We start from the raw sequence: 22,730 nt of genomic DNA on the forward strand, positions 1-22,730 counted from the left end.
AACCAATGACATCAGAATCTCTAGAGGAGTTTTTTCAAAGACCCCCCCACCCAGATGAATGAAATGTGTGGAATACTGAGACACACTTGTCTAGATAATCCATATAACCTTTTCTAAGTAACATATGTCTCACCCATTCTTATGATTGCTTTCAAATCTAACAGTTACAGTTTAAGTGTCTCAGATAAGTAAATACGGCACAGAAGCAAATGAAATACATAAATGATGTGCTCTTGCCAAAACCAGATAATGCTACAGCACGCTATATGCAAACAAAGGTTTGGGGGTTGTTCTAAATGCAGGCAAGTGGTAGGAAACCTGAGCCTGGTAGACCAGCAAACCAGATGTGAGCCCCAGGCATGGTGCTGACAGCAACTCAATTTCTGCCAAAATATTATTATCAGTTTGCCTTTTGGTTTGTATTTGGTGAATTTGTTTTGGTTTTGTATTTCTATTAGAGCTACAAACATGGAGTTTATACTCCATTGCCCCTTTAAATAATAAACATGGTTATTAATATTTAAGCAAAATTATAATACAAAGAACATTGTAAGTCAGCACTGGGGGAGTCTGTGGTATTTGTTTTTAAAAAATGCGTCCATATATTATTAATTTAAGAATACCGATTTGCATAATTTCTAGACCTCAGAGAAAGCAGGTTAACATGGTCATTGACTCGAGGACCTAGGAGTGGCTTCCCCCTTCGTCCATGCTCTTGAGAACACAAAATGATAAGCAGCTGCTCTTGACCCTGAGTTTCTCAACAAGAATGGAAAACTGCTCCTAATATCCAGAATGTTGCAAGAATTTCTACTTCTCCAACAGTGGCTGCCTTTGCGCCTCCCAGGAATTCACATGACTTCCCATCTTCCCTAGGCTATTGGCACCTGGTTGATTCCCCTAGTTCCTTGGAAACTGCAAGAAGTCTGTGCAATGCAGGATCCCATGCCCCAGTCTGGGGCCTGAGACTATTCCATTTACCAGCAGGACATCTTTGTTCTGAAAATGCAATTTTTTAAATCCAAATGGGAAGAGTGAAATCTCACCTCAGAACTGCCAGAAGAAATGTATTACCTGCTAAGAAGATCATAGGAATTTCTTTCACAGAGATAAAAGCCAGGGTTTCTGTATTCCGAGAGCATAGATAAAGCAAAATAACAGTTATGTGCATGTATTACATGACAGGATCTATGTGACCATTCTTTCAATATGTGGTCATTTACAAAAATTCTGTGAGTTAGGTATCGTATTTCTGTTTTACAGGAGTCTCATGTGAAAGGACATTCCCACCCCAAGTAAGTGGCAGAGTTGCCTCTCTTGAATGCCAGGCCTCTCTGATGGCAAAGCCCATGCCACACCAAGTTTTTAGGAAATGAACAGATCCCAGGAGGCTTATCTCAGGTCACACCAGAAATTGGTAGCAGGGAAAAGCTCCTAGAGTTGAGTGACTGTCTACAGAATCCAGTCAGCCAAAGAGAAGGAGACAATGAACAACTTAATAGCCATGAAGTGTCATTTATCTCAAAATAATGACAATAAGCAGGCTCCCTGGAGAGGAAGCTTGGCATCACAAACAGCTCAAGAGATAATATAATTAAATCTTCTCCACTGTGACAACCACAGGCATAGTTGACAATGTACCTATTTGCAATTTCCAAGGCTTATTCCTGTCAGAAATCTTCAACTGTTGAGGTTTAATAATCCTCCATGTTTATAGTCCATATGTTTTTATAATGTCCTTTCATCTAAATATGGGGACTCTGAATCATTGTCTTATTTCTAAACTTAAAAATGTAAATTCTGTAAATAATTGTCTAATAATTAATGGAGAGAGTGCCAGGAACTCAGCTCTGGACAGAGGAAATATTCTTTGTGATGAGAGCTTGTCATAATTAATCATGAAATTAATGCTTGCCTGGCCAGAGTGTGGCCTCTGCTGAACACATATAAAACAAACGGATGTCATCAGCTTCGGCATTGCATGTCTCCGTCAAGGCACCAATAGGACAAAATACACCACATAAACATAGCAGAACTAGATGACAGACAACAGCTGGCACTGTGTTTATGTTTATGTTCAGTGTATATGCTCCTGTTCGCCATTCTGTACCCCCAGTCCTGTCCATGAACACCAGGGTACACACTTTAGAGATGTTGCCATAATTCTCTCTGAATCCTGCTTTCCTTTAACTTTACCTCACTTTTCCTTTACTTTAGGAGTTAAAGAGCCCCCTATGGTTTGGGGCTCTTTAACTCCTCTTTATGACTCCATCAATTGACAGAGAAATGTTGTCTGAAGGTCAGTTTGGGACAAACAGGTAATCAAGGCTACAACATTTCTAGAGAATAAGACATTTCAGGAGCAACAAAAGGGCCTGCTGAAGGAAATACAGGGGTCCAGAGGGCACAGAGAAGACTTCAGGTGATTGGAGTTGCTTGTGAGTCAGGAGAGGAAAGAGGACGTACTATTAGCAGAGAACAGAGATGCTGAGTCAGGGGTCTGCAGGCTCTCCAGGGAACCAGCTGGATAAAGGTGCCAGGGAGTGAAGTGTGTAAGGCTCCTCGGAATTACTGGGGAATAGAAAGACTTGTGGTCAGAGAGGAGTTCAGAGAAAGAGTAGAAATAAGTATTAAATGGAATTTGAAGGCCAAATCGCACATTTTTCTAGAGAGATTGTAGATTTCTACGTATTAAGCTTTGACTTGTGAATTTTTCTGAGTCTTGAAAAACATTCCCGAAAGGGGCAGTGTTCTTCTGGATGGGAGTGGATTCTCAGAGGTTTATGAGGATCACGTATGGGGTGGGGGAAACGGGGTAATGAGAAGCAGTGAAGTGATGGAGGAGAAACCGGTGACTGGCAGAGGCTCAGTGTTCATTGAGGTCAGTCAATATCAAGGTTCAAATAACCATCAATTATTATCCATGAGACAAATCTTGCTCTAAAATTTCTCTCAGTATAAATAAATGCACAAGAACAAAGTCTCAGGGGAACAGCTACAGGCTCTATTGTTATTATTACACTGGAGTCCCCCATCTTTTCTAAGCCTAGCAGGAGGCCTTTAAACTAAAAGCACTTAAATATATTGAAAAAAGGTATGAACTGACTCCATTTAAGCCAGAGTCTCATGAATGACGATGAGAACTATGTTCTACGAACTGCATTAGGCATTTTATATACAATTTCCCCTTTAGCTCACAATAACCCAAGGAGATGGGCATTATTTTTTCCCCATTTAATAGTTTGATATTATCTAGATCTACAGTATACTGAAAAGGATGATATTTTATAACCATAGGAACCGTGTGGAGAAAATGAGCATTTTCCAGGTCCTCCTGGTAATATCCTGCAAATAAGCTTCTATTAAATGACTGAATGGTATAAGATTTGTTGAGAGTTCACAGGCCAAAAGCTGTGAAGAATACAAAACAACACACATTAATGATTTATAGGGAAATTAGGACATGCATGCATAAAGAAACAACCTAGGTTAAAGTAAAAAACTGAAGAAACAAAACCAAAAAAAAACCATGTCGTTCATTTTTGTGTATTTGGTATAAGGTGCATAGTGGGAATTCAATACATGATGAATTATTGGATAAGTGAATGAAATCAGGCAACTAACTGATCAAATGCTAGATAATATGGTATTGACTCTAGGAACTAAAATAGTCTAGAGACGGGAAGCTCATTATGGCCTTGGGCAGTAAGTAGCAAGATTTCCTGAATGAGAAGAGATTTGAGATGAAGCTGGAAGAATTAGATATATTGGAATTATAAAGAAGAACAGAAGTCAGTTTGGGCAGAAGGAATAGTGCACACAGGCGCAGGGCCCCCTTCCGGGTCCCCTTTCAGCTCCAGCTCCCTCCCCGACTTCCTCTCCCACTGCTGCTCCCTCACAGCCTTTGGCATTGAGCTCATCTGCTCTGTTCTCATTTGCCCTGCTCTTGAGCTCTGTCCAGCTAGTTCTCAGAATGCCTTGAAGCTGGCATTGATTTTGCCAAGGCATTTTTGGATTAACCAGGAACGCCTCTGTCCTTTGGTGGGGAGTGGAAAAACAAACAGAGTTTGTCCTATGGATGATTCCAGGCTTTTGCAAGCAAAGTAATAAACTATTCTACATGAGGCAGAAATCGAATGCCGAATATGTCCCACTCCCAAACAGCTGTGAAGAGGGCTTCCCATGGAAATTTTGGCATTTGGGAGACCCTCTCAAGACTTCCAGAATGACATTCCGAGCAGATCCTCACAACAAACTTTCAGTCCCCGTTGTTCCTCTGATCCAAAGTTAAGGCCAATGTAAACACATCCTTCTCAGACTTTGGTGAGGAGGCTCAACAGAACCACCCAAGGTTCTTTCATTCGCTGAGGTCTTGTTTCCTGGGGATCAAAAATGCGTCTTCTAGCTCAGTTTTCCTGGATTATTTACAGCTTGGCTTCTGTCAGAGATCCAGGAATTAGAGTCACTTTGTAATGTGTCTCATGAAAGGTGATGATGGTAACCCTCATATGACTGCCTTTTTTTTTTTCACTCTGGAAAAGGCTCTTGTCCCATACCATTCTGTTTCAGAGTCCCGTCCTCTTGGATTCTGTTTTTCAGGAACCATAGGAGACACTAAGGGCTGTGCTCAGCAGCAGATCTGCTTTTCCAAAACGCAGCTCACTTTGGGAGTGGAAAAGTGATTTCAGTTTTTACAGGTTGAGAGACAGCTTCTCTCTTGGGACTGCTCTCGAGCCAGCAGCACTGTTCAAGCTGCCACCCTGACATCTCATGAAAAAGACAACTGGAAACTCCATCGGGATACAGCGCCTTGTATTTCAAAAACAGGGTTCCAACCCTTCAAGTACAAGGAAGCTCACAGCAGGTCCTGAGAACGAGGAGAAAGGACAAGGACAGAGTAGGAAAGTTTAGCCCGTGCGAGGAGGAGTCAAGTGGAGGTCCAAATCCTGCAGTGGGAAATACTGTTTTGAGATTCTGGTGCCAGTCTTTAATAAAAGACCTTTTTGTGAGAGCTGAAAGTTGGTGTGTTTTTTGTTTGTTTGTTTTTCCTTTGGGATTTTAAAAACCTGGGTCTCTGAATCCAATATTTTGATGGTGAAAATCTTTTAAAAACCTGGGTCTTTTTTTTTTTTTTTTTTTTACATAATATTAAAAACAAAAACACCCAGTCATAGGAACATAATGCAAGAAAAGGCTGTGTGGATCAGAAGGAAATGTTGGTTACTAAGATCAAAGCGTCTACTTCTGCTGATTATGCACCTCCCAGCTAATGTCATTTCCTGTCTGGGGTATTATTTCCTGATAAATGTGTGTGGGGGGGGGAGTCCCAACAGTTGATAGGCCTGCTTTCCCTGAAGTTAACAGACTGCTCACATGAAAACTGTCAGCATGTACCAGCCTTCCACCAAAGAAGGAGCAGGTTCAGGACCCGGCACTGTGCAGCCGAGTGACACTGCTCCCAGAACTCTCATCCAATAAAGAGCCATTAAGGGGTCTGGACCCTTTTAGGACACGTGACCAAAATGAAAAGCACAATGCATGTGAGTAGAACCAGAAACTTGAATGGAGTGGGAATCACTTCCTCAGTGCAGATCACATTATTTTTCATGTAACTTCATTCCGTACTTCAGTCCTTGTCTAGTATAATAGCACAGATCTCCATTTATCTATTGATAAGTGAGAATGATTACTATGATGACCTTTAAGTGATATAGGTTACTAGCACTAGTGGGAAAGAGAAGCGGAAAAATGTCAGGGACGGTGGGAAGGGACTGGCATTCATCAGGAAGAGACAAAACATCTGAAAAGAGAGAGAAGTGCCAATTCTCTACACACGTGATCAATACAAATTATTGTTCAACTATTGGGAGTTTGAGACTGTACATAATCGTGTAAGAAACGACATCTAAATCAGGCCTAGGGCTTCAAAATAACTGTGATTTCTATGTGAGAATGAGGTCTGAGGCCCGAAGTGGGGCTGGAGATGGGGGTAAATGTCCAGGTTAAGGGTGTCTGCGGTGCTGCTGACCCAACTGTTAAGCTTCCGGTGCCACAAACTGGAGTTCTAGTCCTACATCCAAACATGGAGGGGGCTGAGAGGAGGCAGGGTGCTGATTCAGGCTGAGCCACAGTTCCCATCTGGGTGAGCTGCAGTAACTCTTTATACAACAGCCAACCTCATTCACTCAAAAAAAAAAAAGAAAGAAAAAACCCAAAAAACAAAAACAGATGCCGCTCTCAGCTAAGCTCTCTCAAATGAATAAATAAAAGTGGACAGTTGAATTAGACACCATCAACCAAATGGAAACGGCTCTTTCAGAGGAACCATTTTACCACATTCCATCTTCCTTAGATTTAGGACCAGGTTTTTCTATCTCTGGGCCAATTATATTTTTCAGCTAATCAGTTTTAACCAGAAACATAGTCTGTCCCAAATAAGCCTCTTTCTTTATGAACTGGAGCTTACAATTGGTTACAATTTCTTAACAGGATCACTTGGTCTACTTGTTAACTATCAACAGATATGCACCTAGATACACGTACTACCTTAATAAAAACATCCCCAATATCTGAAAGGATGCAAATATTTTGACAAAAAGGACATTTGATTCAATGTCTAATTTTTGTTTTCCGTGTCTCATACTTGACTAGTGCTGTTCCACCTCCATAAGTCATCTACAAGGAAGATAGGTTATTTTAAGTGTCTGCCAGTTGTTTCTTTCGATTTATGATTATGTGTTTGTAGTAGGTAGCTTATATCTGGTTGAAAATAAAAACAAGTATTTCTTCCAGTAACCCAGCATTAAATTCTCCCATGTTATGAACCCACCAGAATTAAGCAAAATGATGGATTTGAGGCACACAAACTCTTCTCCCTGGAGATTCATCATACGGAACCGAGATGACGTAGCCAGCAACATGTCAAAGATCTCCACCATGCCCTCTACACATTTCCCCTGGTTCCTGTGAAGATACAAAGAAAAAGTATTAAAGGACAGAGAAGCTTCCAGAAGACATGATAAGGTTCACATTCATAAAAACTGGATCCAAATCTATAAAAAAATAAATTGTATCCCATTCTGTTTATAGAGCATGAACATTTGTTTGAATGCTAAAAAGCAAGGCAAAAACAGATTTTCCATTAATAAAACATTTCTCTTCAAATTCTTAGGAGAGATGTATTGTTTAATCCCCAAATCTGCCATGTCAGAATTCTTCAACCTAAGAGTAATCAAAACTGATAAAGATTCAGGTAAATGACTTTTTTCCAATGAATATTTATTGATTTGCTACTATATTCTAGACATTATGGTAGTTATGGAACTAAAAACAGAGACTCTACTCTCAATACACTTATGGCCTTGAAATAATACAATCAAGTCTGATAGACTTGTTTAAAATGCTTTTGAAGTAGAGGAGAAACTGAGAACTTTGAGCTCTAGCTGGGTGGAACCATTGATGTTGCCGAGGATGACAGGTAAGGATAAGCATAGCAGGTGGCATTTGAGCTGACACTTTTTTTAAAAAGTAGGATTTCATTGAGCAGAAATGTGAAAGTGTCATTGGAAGAGGGTCCTAAATGTGGAAGGGAAGAGCAATGTGAAAGACTATGGACAGTGTGCTAGAAGGAGATGATTAATCTGGGAAAGAAGGAAAAGGTCAGGTGATGAAGGTCCTCCATCATTATAAGAAGTTTAGGCTTCTCCCCTGTACAACAAAACCTTGGCATCAAGGATTTAACATTCACAACATGACACATAATTCATAACATGTCATATTTTTAAAAGAAAGAACTCTGTTAGCATCTTTTGCATAGAGTTGTTGCAGAAATTAAATGAGATGATACATGTGAAAGGAACTCATTCATATTTTTGTTCACAAGCTGAATTTGGGGCATGGTGTGTTTGAAGTGGACAGGAAGAAGTTAAAATATTGTAGGCAAATGAAAACATCTATTTGTGAAATAAATACAAATTTAAAATGTGAACACTAAACATATTATCCTTGTTTTGTTTATAATTAATATCCCTTAGAGTTCTTCATAAGCCGTTTTTAACAACTGCATAGTTTTTCACCAAACAAAATGCTGTGATTTCTTTAACCACTTTTTTGTTGATTGGCTTTTTGTTTGATTTCAAGTATTTTGCTGTTGTTACAAACAGCTCATGCAATTACTATCCTTATGTTTATGCCCTTGGACACATGTATAGATAGCTATAGAATAGAGTCCTAGAAGTAGAATCACTATGGCAGATGATTTACGTATTGTTAATTTTGATAAATAGTTCAACTATTGTTTCCAAAGAGCTTGTACCAATAATCTGTTCACAGGAGAATATGTTGGTATAAGCTCCTTCATTGAGAGGTCTACTCTTGACCATTGGCCATATTTTTCTGTTGGGTATTAGTCCACATTGAGTCTTAAGAGCTCTTTATATATTATAGTAATTAGCCTTTTTCCCTACGTGCTTTCAATGTTTTTTATAATGGGCATTACATTTTTCTTTTGTTTTTGTTTCTGGTATTTCTTTTCTGCAAAACAGTTCATTATTACATAATCAAATTTATCAAACTTTTCATTTATGGCTTTAGAATATTATATCTTTCTTGTAAAGGTCATTCTCCACCTAATAACATATAAAAACTATCTTAAGTTTCCTTCTACTATACTTCCATGCCTTTATGTTTAAATCTTTGTTCTTCTGGGATTTATTTTTATAACAACTTTATTGAGATATAATTACACATCACATAATTTACCCATTTAAAGTATACAATTCAATGGGTTATAGTATATTCACAGAGTTGTACAACCATCATTTGGGATTTACTTTGGTGTAAGACGTGAACAAAGATTTAGCTTAGCATTTTTCCCAGGCAGCTAGTCAGTTTTCCTAACACCTTTATGCGACAAACCAACTTTTACACACTGACTTGAATGAAATATGCTAGGTACTTTTGGTAAGTTCATTTACTTCTTAGAACTGCCTTCTAAGTATTATTTGCCCATTTTCCAAATGACAGAATTAGGACTCAAAACTGCTACGTCAACCTACACCAAAAGAAAGAATTCCAACAATAAGATTTTCTTTGTCTTCCTTCCTTGCTTCACTTTAATGTATTCAAAAAGATTTATTGAGGCGTGCAGGACGTCTGGCTTGTGAGTATGAGACTCTGTAACCAGCCGGATGAAAGAGCAATTTAAAAATGGGTGACATTGAGAAAGGCAAGAAGATTTTGTGCAGAAGTATGCCCAGTGCCATACTATGGTAAAGGGAGGCAAGCACAAAACCGAGCCAAATCGCCACGGTCTGTTTGGGTGAAAGACAAATCAGTCCCCTGGATTTTCTTACACAGGTGCCAACAAGAACAAAGGCATCACCTGGGGAGAGGAGACACTGGTGAAGTATTTGGAGAATCCCAATAAGTACATCCCTGGAACAAAAATGATCTTCACTGGCATTAAGAAGACCAGAAAGGGCAGACTTGGCAGCATATTCCAAAAAGGCTACTAAGGAGTAATAATTGGCCACTGCCTTATTTATTACAAAACAGAAATGTCTCACGACATTTTTTTTTTATGTGTACCAGATTTGAATTGATCTCATAACCCAGAACTCAGATCATGAATGGCTGCTATTACATTTCTTTTGGGCAGTCCTGATTTAAATAAGATTGGCTTGTGGTTAAATGAATATGATCAGCTTCCTGAACTTTGATGGTAATTTCGGTTCAGCAAATGTTATCACTGTTTTCCCCCTTCCAAAGGTATGATTGGATGTGATTAGTCATGTTCAACAACTTTTCACAGAGATGGTGTCATCTCAAAACCTATAGGAGATTGTTTTTATATTTAGATTTACATAACTGGTTATATTAATATGTTAAATACTGAGGAAATCCCTTTATGGTGTTATAAAACAGCCAGACTCAATTGTGTTTCAAGTTGTATTCATTAGCCTGTTAAAAGGCAAGGGCTGAAGGTAAGGTGACAGTGTCTACTTGATCTTTTTGGTTCTACTATGCCAATTTAATTAAAATTCCCTGTATCTAAACTGTTGCCTTGTACTTAATGAAAGGTATTTTAGTTTGGTTTATGTATAATACAAATAAAAAATATTTGTATTGTATCTCTCACATTTTATAGGTGATCTATAAGGTCAGATGCTTTTAAAATTCAGCATGAAAGACAGTAGCAAACTTTGCTTGTGAATTCTTTACTAAGTCAGACTAACTTATAAGTTAGGATTATCTTTCAAACAGCTATTCAAAAACACAACTGTAGAACTGTATACATACAATTGGTAACGGTGCTTTGGCCAACTCACTAGAAGGATTAAAGTAGAGAAGAGACCATCAGCATAAAATTGTAAATTATTTGATCATAAGGCTTAAGACAAATGGCAAAATCACACACACACACACACACACACACACACACACACACACACACAATTTATGGAGGGCCCATTATGTACCAGGCTTTGTGCTAGACATTAGGGTAAAGAGAAGAAGGCCATGGTCCTTGTTCTAAAGAGATTCAGAACAAAGACAGACAAGGAGAAAGACAGGTGCAATACAAGGAGATACGTTCCCCAGAAAAAGCATAGAAAGTCTCTTACAGATAATGTCGGTCTCCCCAGATTTAACCCACATCAGTATTGAAGCAATTGTCTTAGTATTCGCAGAGAAAGGTAAATAAGTTTTTATATAAAGTGCTTAGAATGCTGTGTGGTGCACGGTAGCGCTATATTTGACTGTTAGCTACAGCTATATTGATAAACAGATAGATCCACAGATGTCATGGGAGAGATCAGCCTTTTACCTGAAATATCCAGGAAACAACTGCCACAATATATTTTGCTTTGACGTGGAAATCTGGGTGCATGAAAGCTCTACATAGGCAGAAGAGAAGCTTTAAAAACTATATTACCCGAAAGGGATAATATTACCAAAGGGTGAGTTGACCTTAACAAGGAAGTGCATACTAGAATTGAATTTTTCTTGTCCTGTGGTTGAATTTTTTTTTAAGTAGCACATTTTCTTTCTCGTGAAAAAAACAAACAAAGATAGGGGGAATGTTTGGAGAATAAAGCTTTAAAAATAACAACTCATAGCCAAAATAGAGAAATGTTCCTTTCTCAGTATAAAGTCTCTGTTTACTTAACAGACTGCACACCAGCAGGGGAGGAAATCTCAGTGTGGGAGGGAGCCTGCGTTCACCTGCTGCGAGCAAAAGTTCAGTTCAGAAACTGAGAAAGTGGAGTCTTAACAGTTCTCCATTCTTCTGGTCCCTTTTCAACAGTCTCCCACATTTTCTCATGAGAAGCTTGTTCTTAACTCTTCCAGCAAGAGTGTATTCTTCTCAGCCTCTTCTCCCTGGGTATCCTGTTATTTCTCGCCAGCAATCATTACCTGTCAACAGTACAGTGCTTGCTCTTCAGTGCATACCAGGAGCCATAGACAGCGTCTGATTGCATCCCAACAAGTCTCAATTCAGTTCTAACTCTGTGTGTGTGTGTGTGTGTGCGCGCGCGTTCCTTTAGAGGACGTGGAGGGAGCATACATTAAGTACAAATATTTGAGATATTATAAGAAGACCCTGGGGCTTACTTCCACACAAACAAAAGTGCTTCCTGTTTGCCACTGTGAGTCTCAACTTTGAGGGTTCCTGGGGAATATTTACTCCACTGAAGCTACACTTTTCTAAGTAGTGCTGTAAAAGTCTAGAAGAACTTTATGCAGAGGTCTCCATAAGAATGAATTCTATCCTTTCAATGGGAAAATCTCACTTGGTCTAAACACTTCAGCCCACCCATCATTGGTGTAATAAATAAAAGCTATGTACTTTGATGTCCCTCATGATATTCTCTGTACACCACTAGAAGGTTGCCTGCGTGGAAATGACTGACTGATTACATGGTACCTGTGGGTCTCTTACTAGCACTGTCACAGGTGAAAAGGCTTGCTGTGTGAGCAAGTGAGCAGATGATTTGTCACCCTAAGATCAGATACAGATCTATGTGGACTTCGAAGGTTGGACTGACACTTGTCACCACCCCAACACAAAGGAACCCTTTACTGTCCACTGAGGTCCTTAAACCTTGGGGGTAGGGATTCATTTTCAAAGTCCTCACGAAATATTCTATACTAACTTTGAGGAGCCAATCAGACTAGAGCATTTCACTCGCTATCAGAGGGAACAGATGAATCAATAGCAGCAGAAGTGGGCTGATTACTAAGAACCCAGTGATGACATTACTACAATAAGACAAGATGAGCCTAAATCCCTGAGATGTTCCTGAGGCTGAGAAACACATGGGGTGTGGAAGGACAAAATTTATTTTTAACGGAAGAACAGCTTCACTCATAGATCAGGGGAAGTTTAGCAAGCAGACCAGTCCATGACTCCCACTGTGAGACGTGACAGCCTGCAGTGATGAGCTCCTCTGCTGATTATATCTGGTGTTCAGAGTGCCTCACAATCCCCTTGTGGGGAAACCTTGCTCTTCCTTACCCTCTTCAAATATAGTCCATTTGTACTTAAGTAATGAGGGAAGAAACAAAATTTGAAAGAGCACTTATCCATGACATATCCTAGAAGTTTCTCTTCTATAGAAATGAAAGCCTGTTTTTCAGAAGCCCCTAGGTACCAATTCCTCCACATGGGAAATAAAGAGCTCTAATGCAGGTGCACATATCAAAGCTGCCTTTGCATATCTTCAAAAATACCCTTACCAAATATAAAGTTACTCCATTGTCTCTCTTTGTATAAAAGGACATTCATATGTGGAAACAAAAAACCCAGGAGATCAACATAACACATTTAATTTAGCTGTTCTGAAAAAAAAGCACAATATAGTTTAAAAAAAATAAATAAAAGCTTACACATTAAGATGCTGTTTAAACTCAATGTGGCAAGTTTTGTATCTAAACAGCTTTCGGGGACGTCATAAAAATGGTGGCATGAGGTGAGCCTCTTGAAATCTCCCCTGGAATTTACAACAAATTGAACAACTATAACTCCACAAAGGACTTCCTGCGCAGCAGACAGGCAAGACTAAGACCTCTTAGTGCACTTATGAAATCATCTAAAAGTGTGCAAATAGCACGAGCAGGGGAGGAGAGAAGGGTGGAGTGCGGAGATGGACCTGCGCGGGCACAGGACGCAGACCTAGCTCAGTGCTCTGAGCTCGCTGCATCCTGGAACTACCGCAGCTGTGGGAGAGGAAAGAACTCGGACTGCTAGGGCTCCACTTATGGCCCACAGAGCTGAGAGGATAGCATATAACACGGGTGAACCCAACACTCATAGATGAGACCTCGGAGCAAAGACTGAAGGAAGAAGGCTGAAAATGGCAGTTTAAGCCCTCACTGCCGCAGAGAGTGGAAGCCTTAGGCAATGAGACTAGCTACCCCCTCCTTACCCTCCCAGAGCTTGCCCCATCCCCATATGCCCAGTGCTAGAAGCGGAACAGTAACAGTGTCATATCAAAAGAACAGAACATTTGCAGTTCTGAGAACTGTGGTCCGCAGACATGGACTCGCAGCCCAACTAGTTCTGGCAAAGGGGAGGGAGCCATGGAAGCAGGACTGGCTGGGGTGGGCCACCGCTCTGGGCCACCTGTCACAACCCACCCCGTCCCTGTCCCCACCTCTCTGGGTGGATCCCTGCAGGAGAAAACAGAGCTGCTGAAACACACTGGCTCTGAATCTGCTGCAGGAAGAGCTTTGGAACTTCAGAAGCTCTCCACATACCCCCTCGGAAGCAGCGCCCTATGATCCAGGTGAACTGTTCACAGAGGAGAAGCCCGCCTTCCAGGGAATCCCCCCATTTTGTGAGAAGCTGGAATAGTGCAGAGAAAACATAACACTATAGTGTGACAGAAAAAAGCGCTGTAGTCAGAGAGAAAATAAAACATTCTACCAGCACCTACTGGAAAACAAAAGAAAGACCTCTTTCTATCAATCTGTTGCAGAATCCACTGCTATAGATATCTAGGAAGAAAAACAATAAATCATTAATTGCCATGAATAACCAAGGTAACAAGACAGCTCAGGAAGAAAATGAAACGATTCCAGAAAATGAACTTAAAGACATGGAAATAGGTGACTTAAATGACAGAGAATTGAAGACCGCAATTCTTAAAAAACTCAATGAGATGCAAGAAAACACAGACTGGCAGTTTAATGAACTCAGAAACACAATCAAAGAACAAAATGAACATTTTACCAAAGAGCTTGAAATTTTAAAAAACGAACCAAATAGAATTTCTGGAGATTAAGAACACAATAAAAGAAATGAAGAATGAAATAGCCAGCTTAGGTAGTAGAGTTGACCAGATGGAGGAAAGAATCAGTGACATCGAAGATAGAAATCTGGAAATGCCACGAATGGAAGAAGAAAGGGACTTGAGACTAAAGGAAATGAAAGAACTTTACAAGAACTTTCTGACTCCATCAGAAAGCAATATAAGAATAATGGGCATACCAGAAGGAGAAGACAGGGAGAAAGGAACAGCAAGTATATTCAAACAAATAGTCAATGAGAACTTCCCAAACTTGTGGAAAGAACTGGATCCTCGAATCCAAGAAGCAAATAGAACACCTACTTACTTCAACCCCAATGCACATTATATTGAAGCTGTCAAAAATTAATGACAAAGAAAGAATCCTCAAGGCAGCCAGGGAAAAGAAGATGGTAGCCTACAAAGGAAAGCCTATTAGATTATCATCAGATTTTTCAGCAGAAACTCTACAAGCCAGGAGGGAATGGAATCACATATTCAAAATATTAAAAGAGAGAAATTATGAGCCAAGAATAATATATCCAACAAAGATATCCTTTAGCTATGAAGGAGGAATAAAGGCCTTTCCAGACATATAGAAGCTGAGGGAATTTTCTAACACATGACCTACACTGTAAGAAATACTGAAGGAGGCTATTTGACCAACATAAATAGGGATAATTTGTGGAAACCAAAACATAAAAGGGAGGAGAGTAAGGCCTGAACCAGAATACGGGAATGGAGAAAGTAAGCATGCTGAAAAAAATGAAATATTCTAAATATGAAACTTTCTTTTACATAAACTTAATGGTAACCACTCAAAAAATAAAATAAATCCAGAACTGAAATATAAAACATAGTAAAAGAAGAAACAGAGGGAAACATCATAGAATACCACCACACAGAAATAATAGACAAAAACAAAAAGTCAAAAAAACAATGGAGACATAGCCTTACCAGAAAACTAAAGATAGAATGACAGGAAATCTTCACATATCAATAATCAGCCTAAATATAAATGGGCTGAACTGACCAATGAAAAGGCACAGAGTAGCAGAGTGGATCAAAAAACTAAACCCAACCACATGCTGTCTCCAAGAAACACATCTCAGCTACAAGGACCAACATAGACTCAAAGTGAAAGGATGGAAATTGACACTCCAAGCAAATGGTATCCAGAGAAAATCAGGTGTAGCAATATTGATATCAGATGAAACAGACTTCAGGATGAAAAAGGTAACAAGAGACAAAGATGGACATTTCATAATGATAAAGGAGACTATACAACAAGAAGACATAGCAGTCATCAATATTTATGCCCCCAATCAGGGAGCACTGAAATATACCAAGTAACTACTAACAGAACTAAAGGGAGAAGTTGACCAAAATACAATTATAGGAGGGAACCTAAATACATCATTAACAGCTATGGATAGATCATCCAAACAGAAAATAAATAACGAAATAGCAGCCCTAAATGACACATTAGATGAAATGGACATAATTGACATGTATAGAGCACTTCATCCTAGAATGTCAGACTATACATTTTTTTCTAGTGCACATGGAACATTCTCAAGGATAGACGATATATCAGGACATAAAACTAGCCTCAGCAAATTTAAGAAGATCAAAATCATACCAAGCATATTCTCTGATTACAAGGCTTTGAAACTGGATTATCAACTGCAAAAAGAAAGCAGGAAAATTCACAAATATGTGGAGATTAAACAATATACTTTTAAAGAACGACTGGGTCAAAGAAGAAATAAGGGGAGAGATCAAAAGATACACAGAAACAAATGAAAATGAAAAATACATCCTACCAAAATTTTTGGAATGCAGTGAAAGCAGTTTTAAGAGGGAAATTTATATTATTACAGGCATATCTCAAGAAACATAGTGTTGGAAGTCCTTGCCAGAGCAATCAGGCAAGAGCAAGAAATAAAAGGCATCTAAATTGGGAATGAAGACGTTAAATCGTCACTCTTTGCAGATAACATGATGTCATATGTAGAAAACCCTAAAGACTCCACCAAAAAGGTATTAGAAACAATCAACGAATACAGTAAAATTGCAGGCTACAAAATCAACGTACAAAAGTCCATTGCATTCCTGTATACTAATAATGAAATCTCAGAAAAAGAAAAAATAAATTCCTTTTGCAATTGCAACAAAAAGAATAAAATACCTAGGAATAAACTTAACCAAAGATGTGAAAGACCTATATGCTGAAAACTATAAGACATTTTAAAAAGAAATTTAAGAAGACACAAAGAAATGGAAAGACATTCTGTGCTCATGGATTGGAAGAATAAACATAGTTAAAATCACCGTATTACCCAAAGCAATATATAGATTTAATGCAATCCTTATCAAAATACCAATGGCATTTTTTTTAAAGAAATAGAACAAAAAATCATTAGATTTGTATGGAACCACGAAACACCCCAAATAGCCAAAACAATCTTAAGAAAAAAGAACAATGCTGGAGGTATCACACTCTCTGACTTTAGCTTGTACTAAAGGGTAACAATAATCAAAACAACATTGTATTGGCAGAAAACCAGACACACAGACCAATGGAATATAATTGAGAACCCAGAAATAAACTCACATAAATATGGACAGATAATTTTTGACAAAGCAGTGTTGTCATGCAGCAGCCTACCCATCTGTCCCTTCATACCTGCCCCTAAAGAAAGGAGAGTCTATGAGACTAATCCTTTCAGGGGCTTTGCTTCTCCTTTGTGCTTACACTTTATGTCTCCCTGTTTGGCCCCAGGGGATGGCTGGTCAGCCAATGATGGGTAAGATTCCCCACGGGGAGGGGGGGGAACAACTCAAGCCAGACACAGTCGAGAGGGGACCAACAGGAGAACCCACGGGGTTGACAGAGGTGGGCATAGACCCCCACCTTCCCTCTGTTGAGGAGATCTTCTGCCTTTGTGGCTGCATTCCTTCCCACAACCTGCTTGGGAAGAGATTCCCAATAACATCAGTTCTCCATTTATCCAATTCAATAAGTTTCAGCATAAAAGTTTTGCCTCTTGGGGAGGTACATCCTGAAATTGATGGTTCAGCTGTTTGCATGCAAGGGTAATTAGTTCAAATCAGTTTCTTAGTATAATGTGTGAAATTCACAGACCTTGGAGAAAACAATGTTGCTTTTTTGTGTGTGCATCAATAAAAGCCACAGGGCAACCCGGCCTGATTGGGGCTCTCAGTCCTTTGAGGCTGGGAGACCCTTGGCCCATTTCATAACTTTCTTGATTTCTGTTTCTTACTTTCTTAACCCTTCGCCACCCTTTCTTGTTCACTCATGGCCTGTGTTGCACTGGACGGGACAAAGAAGCAAAAAACATACACTGGAGAAAAGACAGTCTCTTCAATAAATGGTGCTGGGAGAATTGCAAAGCCACGTGCAAAAGAATAAGATTGGGCCGCTATTGGTCACCATGTACCAAAATTAATTAAAAATGGATCAAAGACCTAAGCATAAGACCTGAAACAATAAACTGCATAGAAGAAAACACAGGTACTAAACTTATGACCTTGGGTTCAAAGAGCATTTTATGAATTTGACTCCAAAGGCAAGGGAAGTAAAAGCTAAAATAACTGAATGGGACTACATCAAACTTAAAAGCTTCCGCACAGCAAAAGAAACCATCGACAAAATAAAGAGGCAACCAACTGAATGGGAGAAGATTTTTGCAAACAGCATCTCCAAGAAGGGGCTAATATCCAAAATATACAAGGAACTCATACAACTCCACAACAAAAAACAAACAACCTAATTGAAAAATGGGCAGATGACCTGAAGAAATATTTCTCCAAAGAGGACATACAAATGGCAAATAGACATATGAAAAAAATGCTCAACATCACTAATCATCAGAGAAATGCAAATAAAAACCACCACAATGAGCTATCACCTCACCCCAGTTAGAATGGCTATCATCAACAAGACAAAGAGTAACAAGTGTTGGAGAGGCTGTGGAGAAAAAGGAACCCTCATACACTGTTGGTGGGAATGCAGACTGGTGCAGCCGTTATGGAAGGCAGTGTGGAGGTTCCTCAAATACGAATAGAATTGCCGTATGACCCAGCAATCCCTCTCCTGGGTATCTACCCAAAAAATCTGAAACCATTTATCCATAAAGACACGTGTGCTCCAATGTTCATTGCAGCTTTGTTTACGGTGGCCAAGACATGGAAAAAACCAAAGTGTCCTTTGATAGACGAACGCATACAGAAGTTGTGGTATGTATACACAATGGAATACTATTCGGCGGTAAGAAAAGATGAAATAATAGTACCATTTGTAACAACATGGATGGATCTTGAGATTACAATGCTAAGCGAAACAAGTCAGACAGAAAAAGTAGAGAACACATGATTTCACTGATATGTGGTACATAAAACTGAAAACAACAAAAAAAACAAGACAAACAAATGAAGGAACAAAAACTCATAGGCACAGACAATAGTTTAGGGGTTACCAGAGAGTAAGTAGGGAGAGATGCTCTAGAAGAGGGTAAAAGGGGTCTAATATATGGTGGTGAACACACAATGTAAGATATTGATAATGTAATACAGAATTGTATACCTGAAATCTATGTAACTTTACTAACAATTGTCACCCCAATAAACTTTAATTAAAAAAGAAGAGCTTCGGTATCTTTGATGCTACAAAATCTCTCAGCATATGCTCTGAAATACTGTGAGTCCATAACTATTTGATATGATCAAGAGGATGACAGATAACAACATTCTGACACGCGGAACAAAAGGCTGACGATGGCAAATTGTAAGCAATATATCTTGAAAGATACAAAATCAGAATGGCTGTATCTCAAAGCTGATTACTTGAGATGAAAGCGGTTTAGACTCTGGCACCCATCTGCCTGGGTTCAAATCTCGATGCCTCTATTTACCAGTTATATGACCTTGAACCAATTACTTAACTCTGTGTGCCTGAATGAGCATATAGACAGAATCACCCACGTTTGATTGTAAGTTGAATAAGAAATAACTAAGCCATTGGGATATGGTGGTGGTTTGATCCAGCAGTTAGCCTATATGGATCAGTAAAGAAATTGGTACTAGAGGTGGGGTACTGCCATAAAAAAAGTTTACTCCCATAAAGCCAAATAGTAAGAAACAAACATAGCATGCTAGAGCACCCTGTTACAACATTGCAAAGTATCTGGTAAAACTGTGGTCTGAATTAACTTGGAAGGCAGACCATGTACATATGAAAATGGACAGAAAGAGAGTGATGGGGTCCAGTGCCCGCTATGGCTGCCGTTAGTTAGGTAAGACAAGAAAGAGGTGAGCTTGGGCAAGAACTGAATGGTTCTCAAGCAGAAACGGAAAGGAATGAGAAATCCCAAAAATAAACAGTTTTACAAGTTTGGAAAAGCCAGCTGCTTCTAGCCATGAAATATTGAGATGAAATCAAAAAGGGTTCTGAGTATGAAAAGTCCAGTAAGACTTCTCCATTTACAAAGTAACTCAGTGTTCAGAGCAACTCAGGTGGCAAAGGGTGACACCAATAGGATATTACATCCCCATCTAAGTTTATAGTTTCAAATAGCCTCAAGACAGTCACCAATAAATCATAAGGGAGAGGCCGAACGAAGAAGCAAATCACATCAGACTTGAGGATCATGTCTAGAAAAGAACTTTGGGTGTGGTTACAAGCAGATGGAACTGACAAGAGCAAATCAGACAGAAGCATGCTATTTTTTTTATTTTTTTATTTATTTATTTTTTTCAGATAACTGTACTGCCAAAGAAATCACAAGCCTGAACTAAAACACAAACGCCAATGAGTGTTCCAGCCTCCAACCCTAAAATTTTAGCTGCTCAGCCCAATGAAAGTTCATTTCTACTCAGGTCAACATCCAGTGTAGGCCTCTTCCTCGATAACTGATTTTCCCCTTCAGAGACCCAGGATCCTTCTGAGTTCTGGACCTGCTGGGTAGAGGTCCGTGAAGCACTCTTCACGCAGACAGTAGGTGGGAAGAGGGCTGGGGCAGGCCCAGCATGGGCACTGCAGGAAGGGCTATGAGCACTGCATAGCTCATCAAAAGAACAAGTGTCTCACTGCTCACTTCAGATGTGGCCAAGGAGGAAAATGGAAAGAAAGAACCTCCTGGAAGGTGAAGCCAAAGTTCGTGGAGAAAAGCAGCAAGTTTCTTTATTTCCCAGAGGGTAGATTTAGGGACTAACTGAAGAATGTCCAGGCCCCTGACAGTAGAACCATCCTCTTTCTGTGCAGTAAGATTTCATAAGTGCTATGAAGAAGTAAAGCAACTATTCCCTCTTCCTTTTTATTGCAGGCATCTGCCCTAAATCTAACAGTGGATATTAGGTGTATCTGTGAGTGGAGGCTGCCAAACAACCCGTGCTTGATGGAGTGGACTGCACTTCACTGAGAAATCTCTGAGCCGACGGACTGGGACTTGGGTGCAGCAAATGGACACAAGTTTGGATTGATTCTGTTGTGGGGGGAACAGTTGTGTTCTATGTATTAAAGGGATGGATATTTGATAACCAGCAGTGAAGGCTGTGACAAAAACTGCTGTATTCACCAAATCACATTTCCTTTTCCTCCTGAGTTTCCACCTACAGTTTCCAACAACGCTTCCCAGACTTCCTTGCATTTTAAAGTGAACATGTGTCTGGATTCTGCTGAATAGAAAGTGAATGGAAGAGATTTAACATCACTCCTTTGATGAAATAGTTAAGAAACAGATATGCCTTCCCCAGTCCTTTTCCCCATCTCCTGCCTGAATTAGGAGCACTTTCAGGATCTAGTAGAGGGCAGAGCCATAGGTTAGAAGGATCCTAGATCTCTGAAGGGGAGGGTCACCTACCAAGAAAGGTGCTTATATTGGGCAATGACCTGAGTAAAACATAAACTGTCCTTGTGCTGAGCAGCTGAAATTTTAAGGATATCTGTAACAACCATTAGCTTGTACTTCACGACACAGAATACGTGAATGGGTCTGATTCCTCCCTGCCCCAACTCACTCTCAACACGGTGACACATAAATACACTTAGGATGCAAAGATACTCTTATCATGGCTACTGGCTGATCAAAGGGATATAGGGACTGTATTCTATGATACCTTGCTTTATAGATTCACATCATCTCTATCTGGCATGGTTAGGAAAGATGTCAACATGTATGTAGCATTTGCTATAGGATAGATTGAGTAGTAGGAAGAGAAAATTCCAAGCAGATTAAATGGCATCAGTAAAAGTCAAGAGGTGGGAGAAGATAAGGCATAATCAGGAAGTGGTAAATAATCCATCTGGTAGTTTGGTATTTGTAAGGAGAGAAACTTGGAAAGAGGTGGTAGTCAGTGTGCAGAGTAGTTAGTAAAAGGCTTAAGAGATGACACAGGAGATAATATATAAGGAAAGACCATTGAAAGCTCATCAGTGGGTGACATGATCACGGAAATGCTCTGGTATGATTAATTTAGCATCAGTGTACAGAAGAGAGTGAGGGAGAGAGGAGAAGAGTCTGGGAAGAGACTGCAGGCATGAGGAAGAAAGAAAAGGCACAAAACAGTGACCAAGGTTATAAAAATAAATAAGGGATATTTTGGAAATTCTTTGTGACAAAAGAATCAATTTTGGTGAATGACACAGAGTCGTGGGCAAAGAAAGAAAGAAATCAAGGAAGCGAAGCATGAATTTGTGGGCCACATCAAAATCCTATCCTAGCTTTTCCTAGTGGTGTTGAGCAGCCTGAGGATTGAAGGAAAGAAAGTAGACAGTAGATGTGGCCCAAGGTAGAAGACTGACTCTTTATGCCTGGAGAAAAGTTGAAGGAAGAGAGATTCTAGAAGGAATTTTTGCAGTGACAGCTTATGGGGTTTACGATGGACCAGGAGGAAAATGAAATCAGAATATTGTAATCACAGAATTGGAGGCATTAAGTATCAAAGATTAAAGAACAGATCACGTAGGAATAAGGGGTAAGGGAAGTGGAAGCTACAGAGAATGTTTCCTGGAGAGGGAGCTTCCAGTTTAACATACTGCTGGTGGAAGAGTTCCCAGGGGATGGTGTCCACTAGAAAAGACACCAAATAACTGACATGTAGAACCTTAAGAACATTGAGACCATGGTTCCTATATTATAACAAAGCACAATATTAAAGTCGCGGATTAAGAATTGACAATAGGTCTGGCTGTTTTGAAAAATTACTCAGGGCTCATTTGTTTTTGATTCTTTAACGACCTCCCACGTTTCAGGTCTTTTCCTCTGAAGAGTATTCCAAACAAATGCCATGATCTGGCTACAAGAATGGGCTCAACGAACTCACTAGAAGGAAAGCGTGTCTCTCTCATGCCCAACCTTTTTTCGGCACACCTGTCACATGTAAACCTCATGGTGTGGGGTTAAATTAGTGCTTTATATG

At 39.6% G+C, this 22,730-nt stretch overlaps 1 protein-coding gene and 1 pseudogene across 3 annotated transcripts in view; one reads left to right on the plus strand and one right to left on the minus strand.

Moving 5' to 3' along the window:
* The window catches only part of ESR1 (estrogen receptor 1), a 354,777-nt gene that overhangs the window by 19,968 nt on the left and 312,079 nt on the right, over positions 1-22,730 (minus strand). For all 3 annotated transcript variants that reach the window (XM_019735446.3, XM_019735444.3, XM_019735445.3), the window contains exon 7: positions 6,830-6,963. In XM_019735446.3, the coding sequence (XP_019591005.3) occupies positions 6,830-6,963 (134 nt within the window). The remainder of the gene's footprint in view (positions 1-6,829; positions 6,964-22,730) is intronic.
* Positions 9,208-9,522, plus strand: LOC109449309 (cytochrome c pseudogene; annotated as a pseudogene).

The sequence above is a fragment of the Rhinolophus sinicus genome, chromosome 2 (genome assembly GCF_057876585.1).
Source record: "Rhinolophus sinicus isolate RSI-liver-muscle chromosome 2, RSI-T2T, whole genome shotgun sequence".
In the NCBI taxonomy this organism is placed as follows: Eukaryota; Metazoa; Chordata; class Mammalia; order Chiroptera; family Rhinolophidae; genus Rhinolophus; species Rhinolophus sinicus.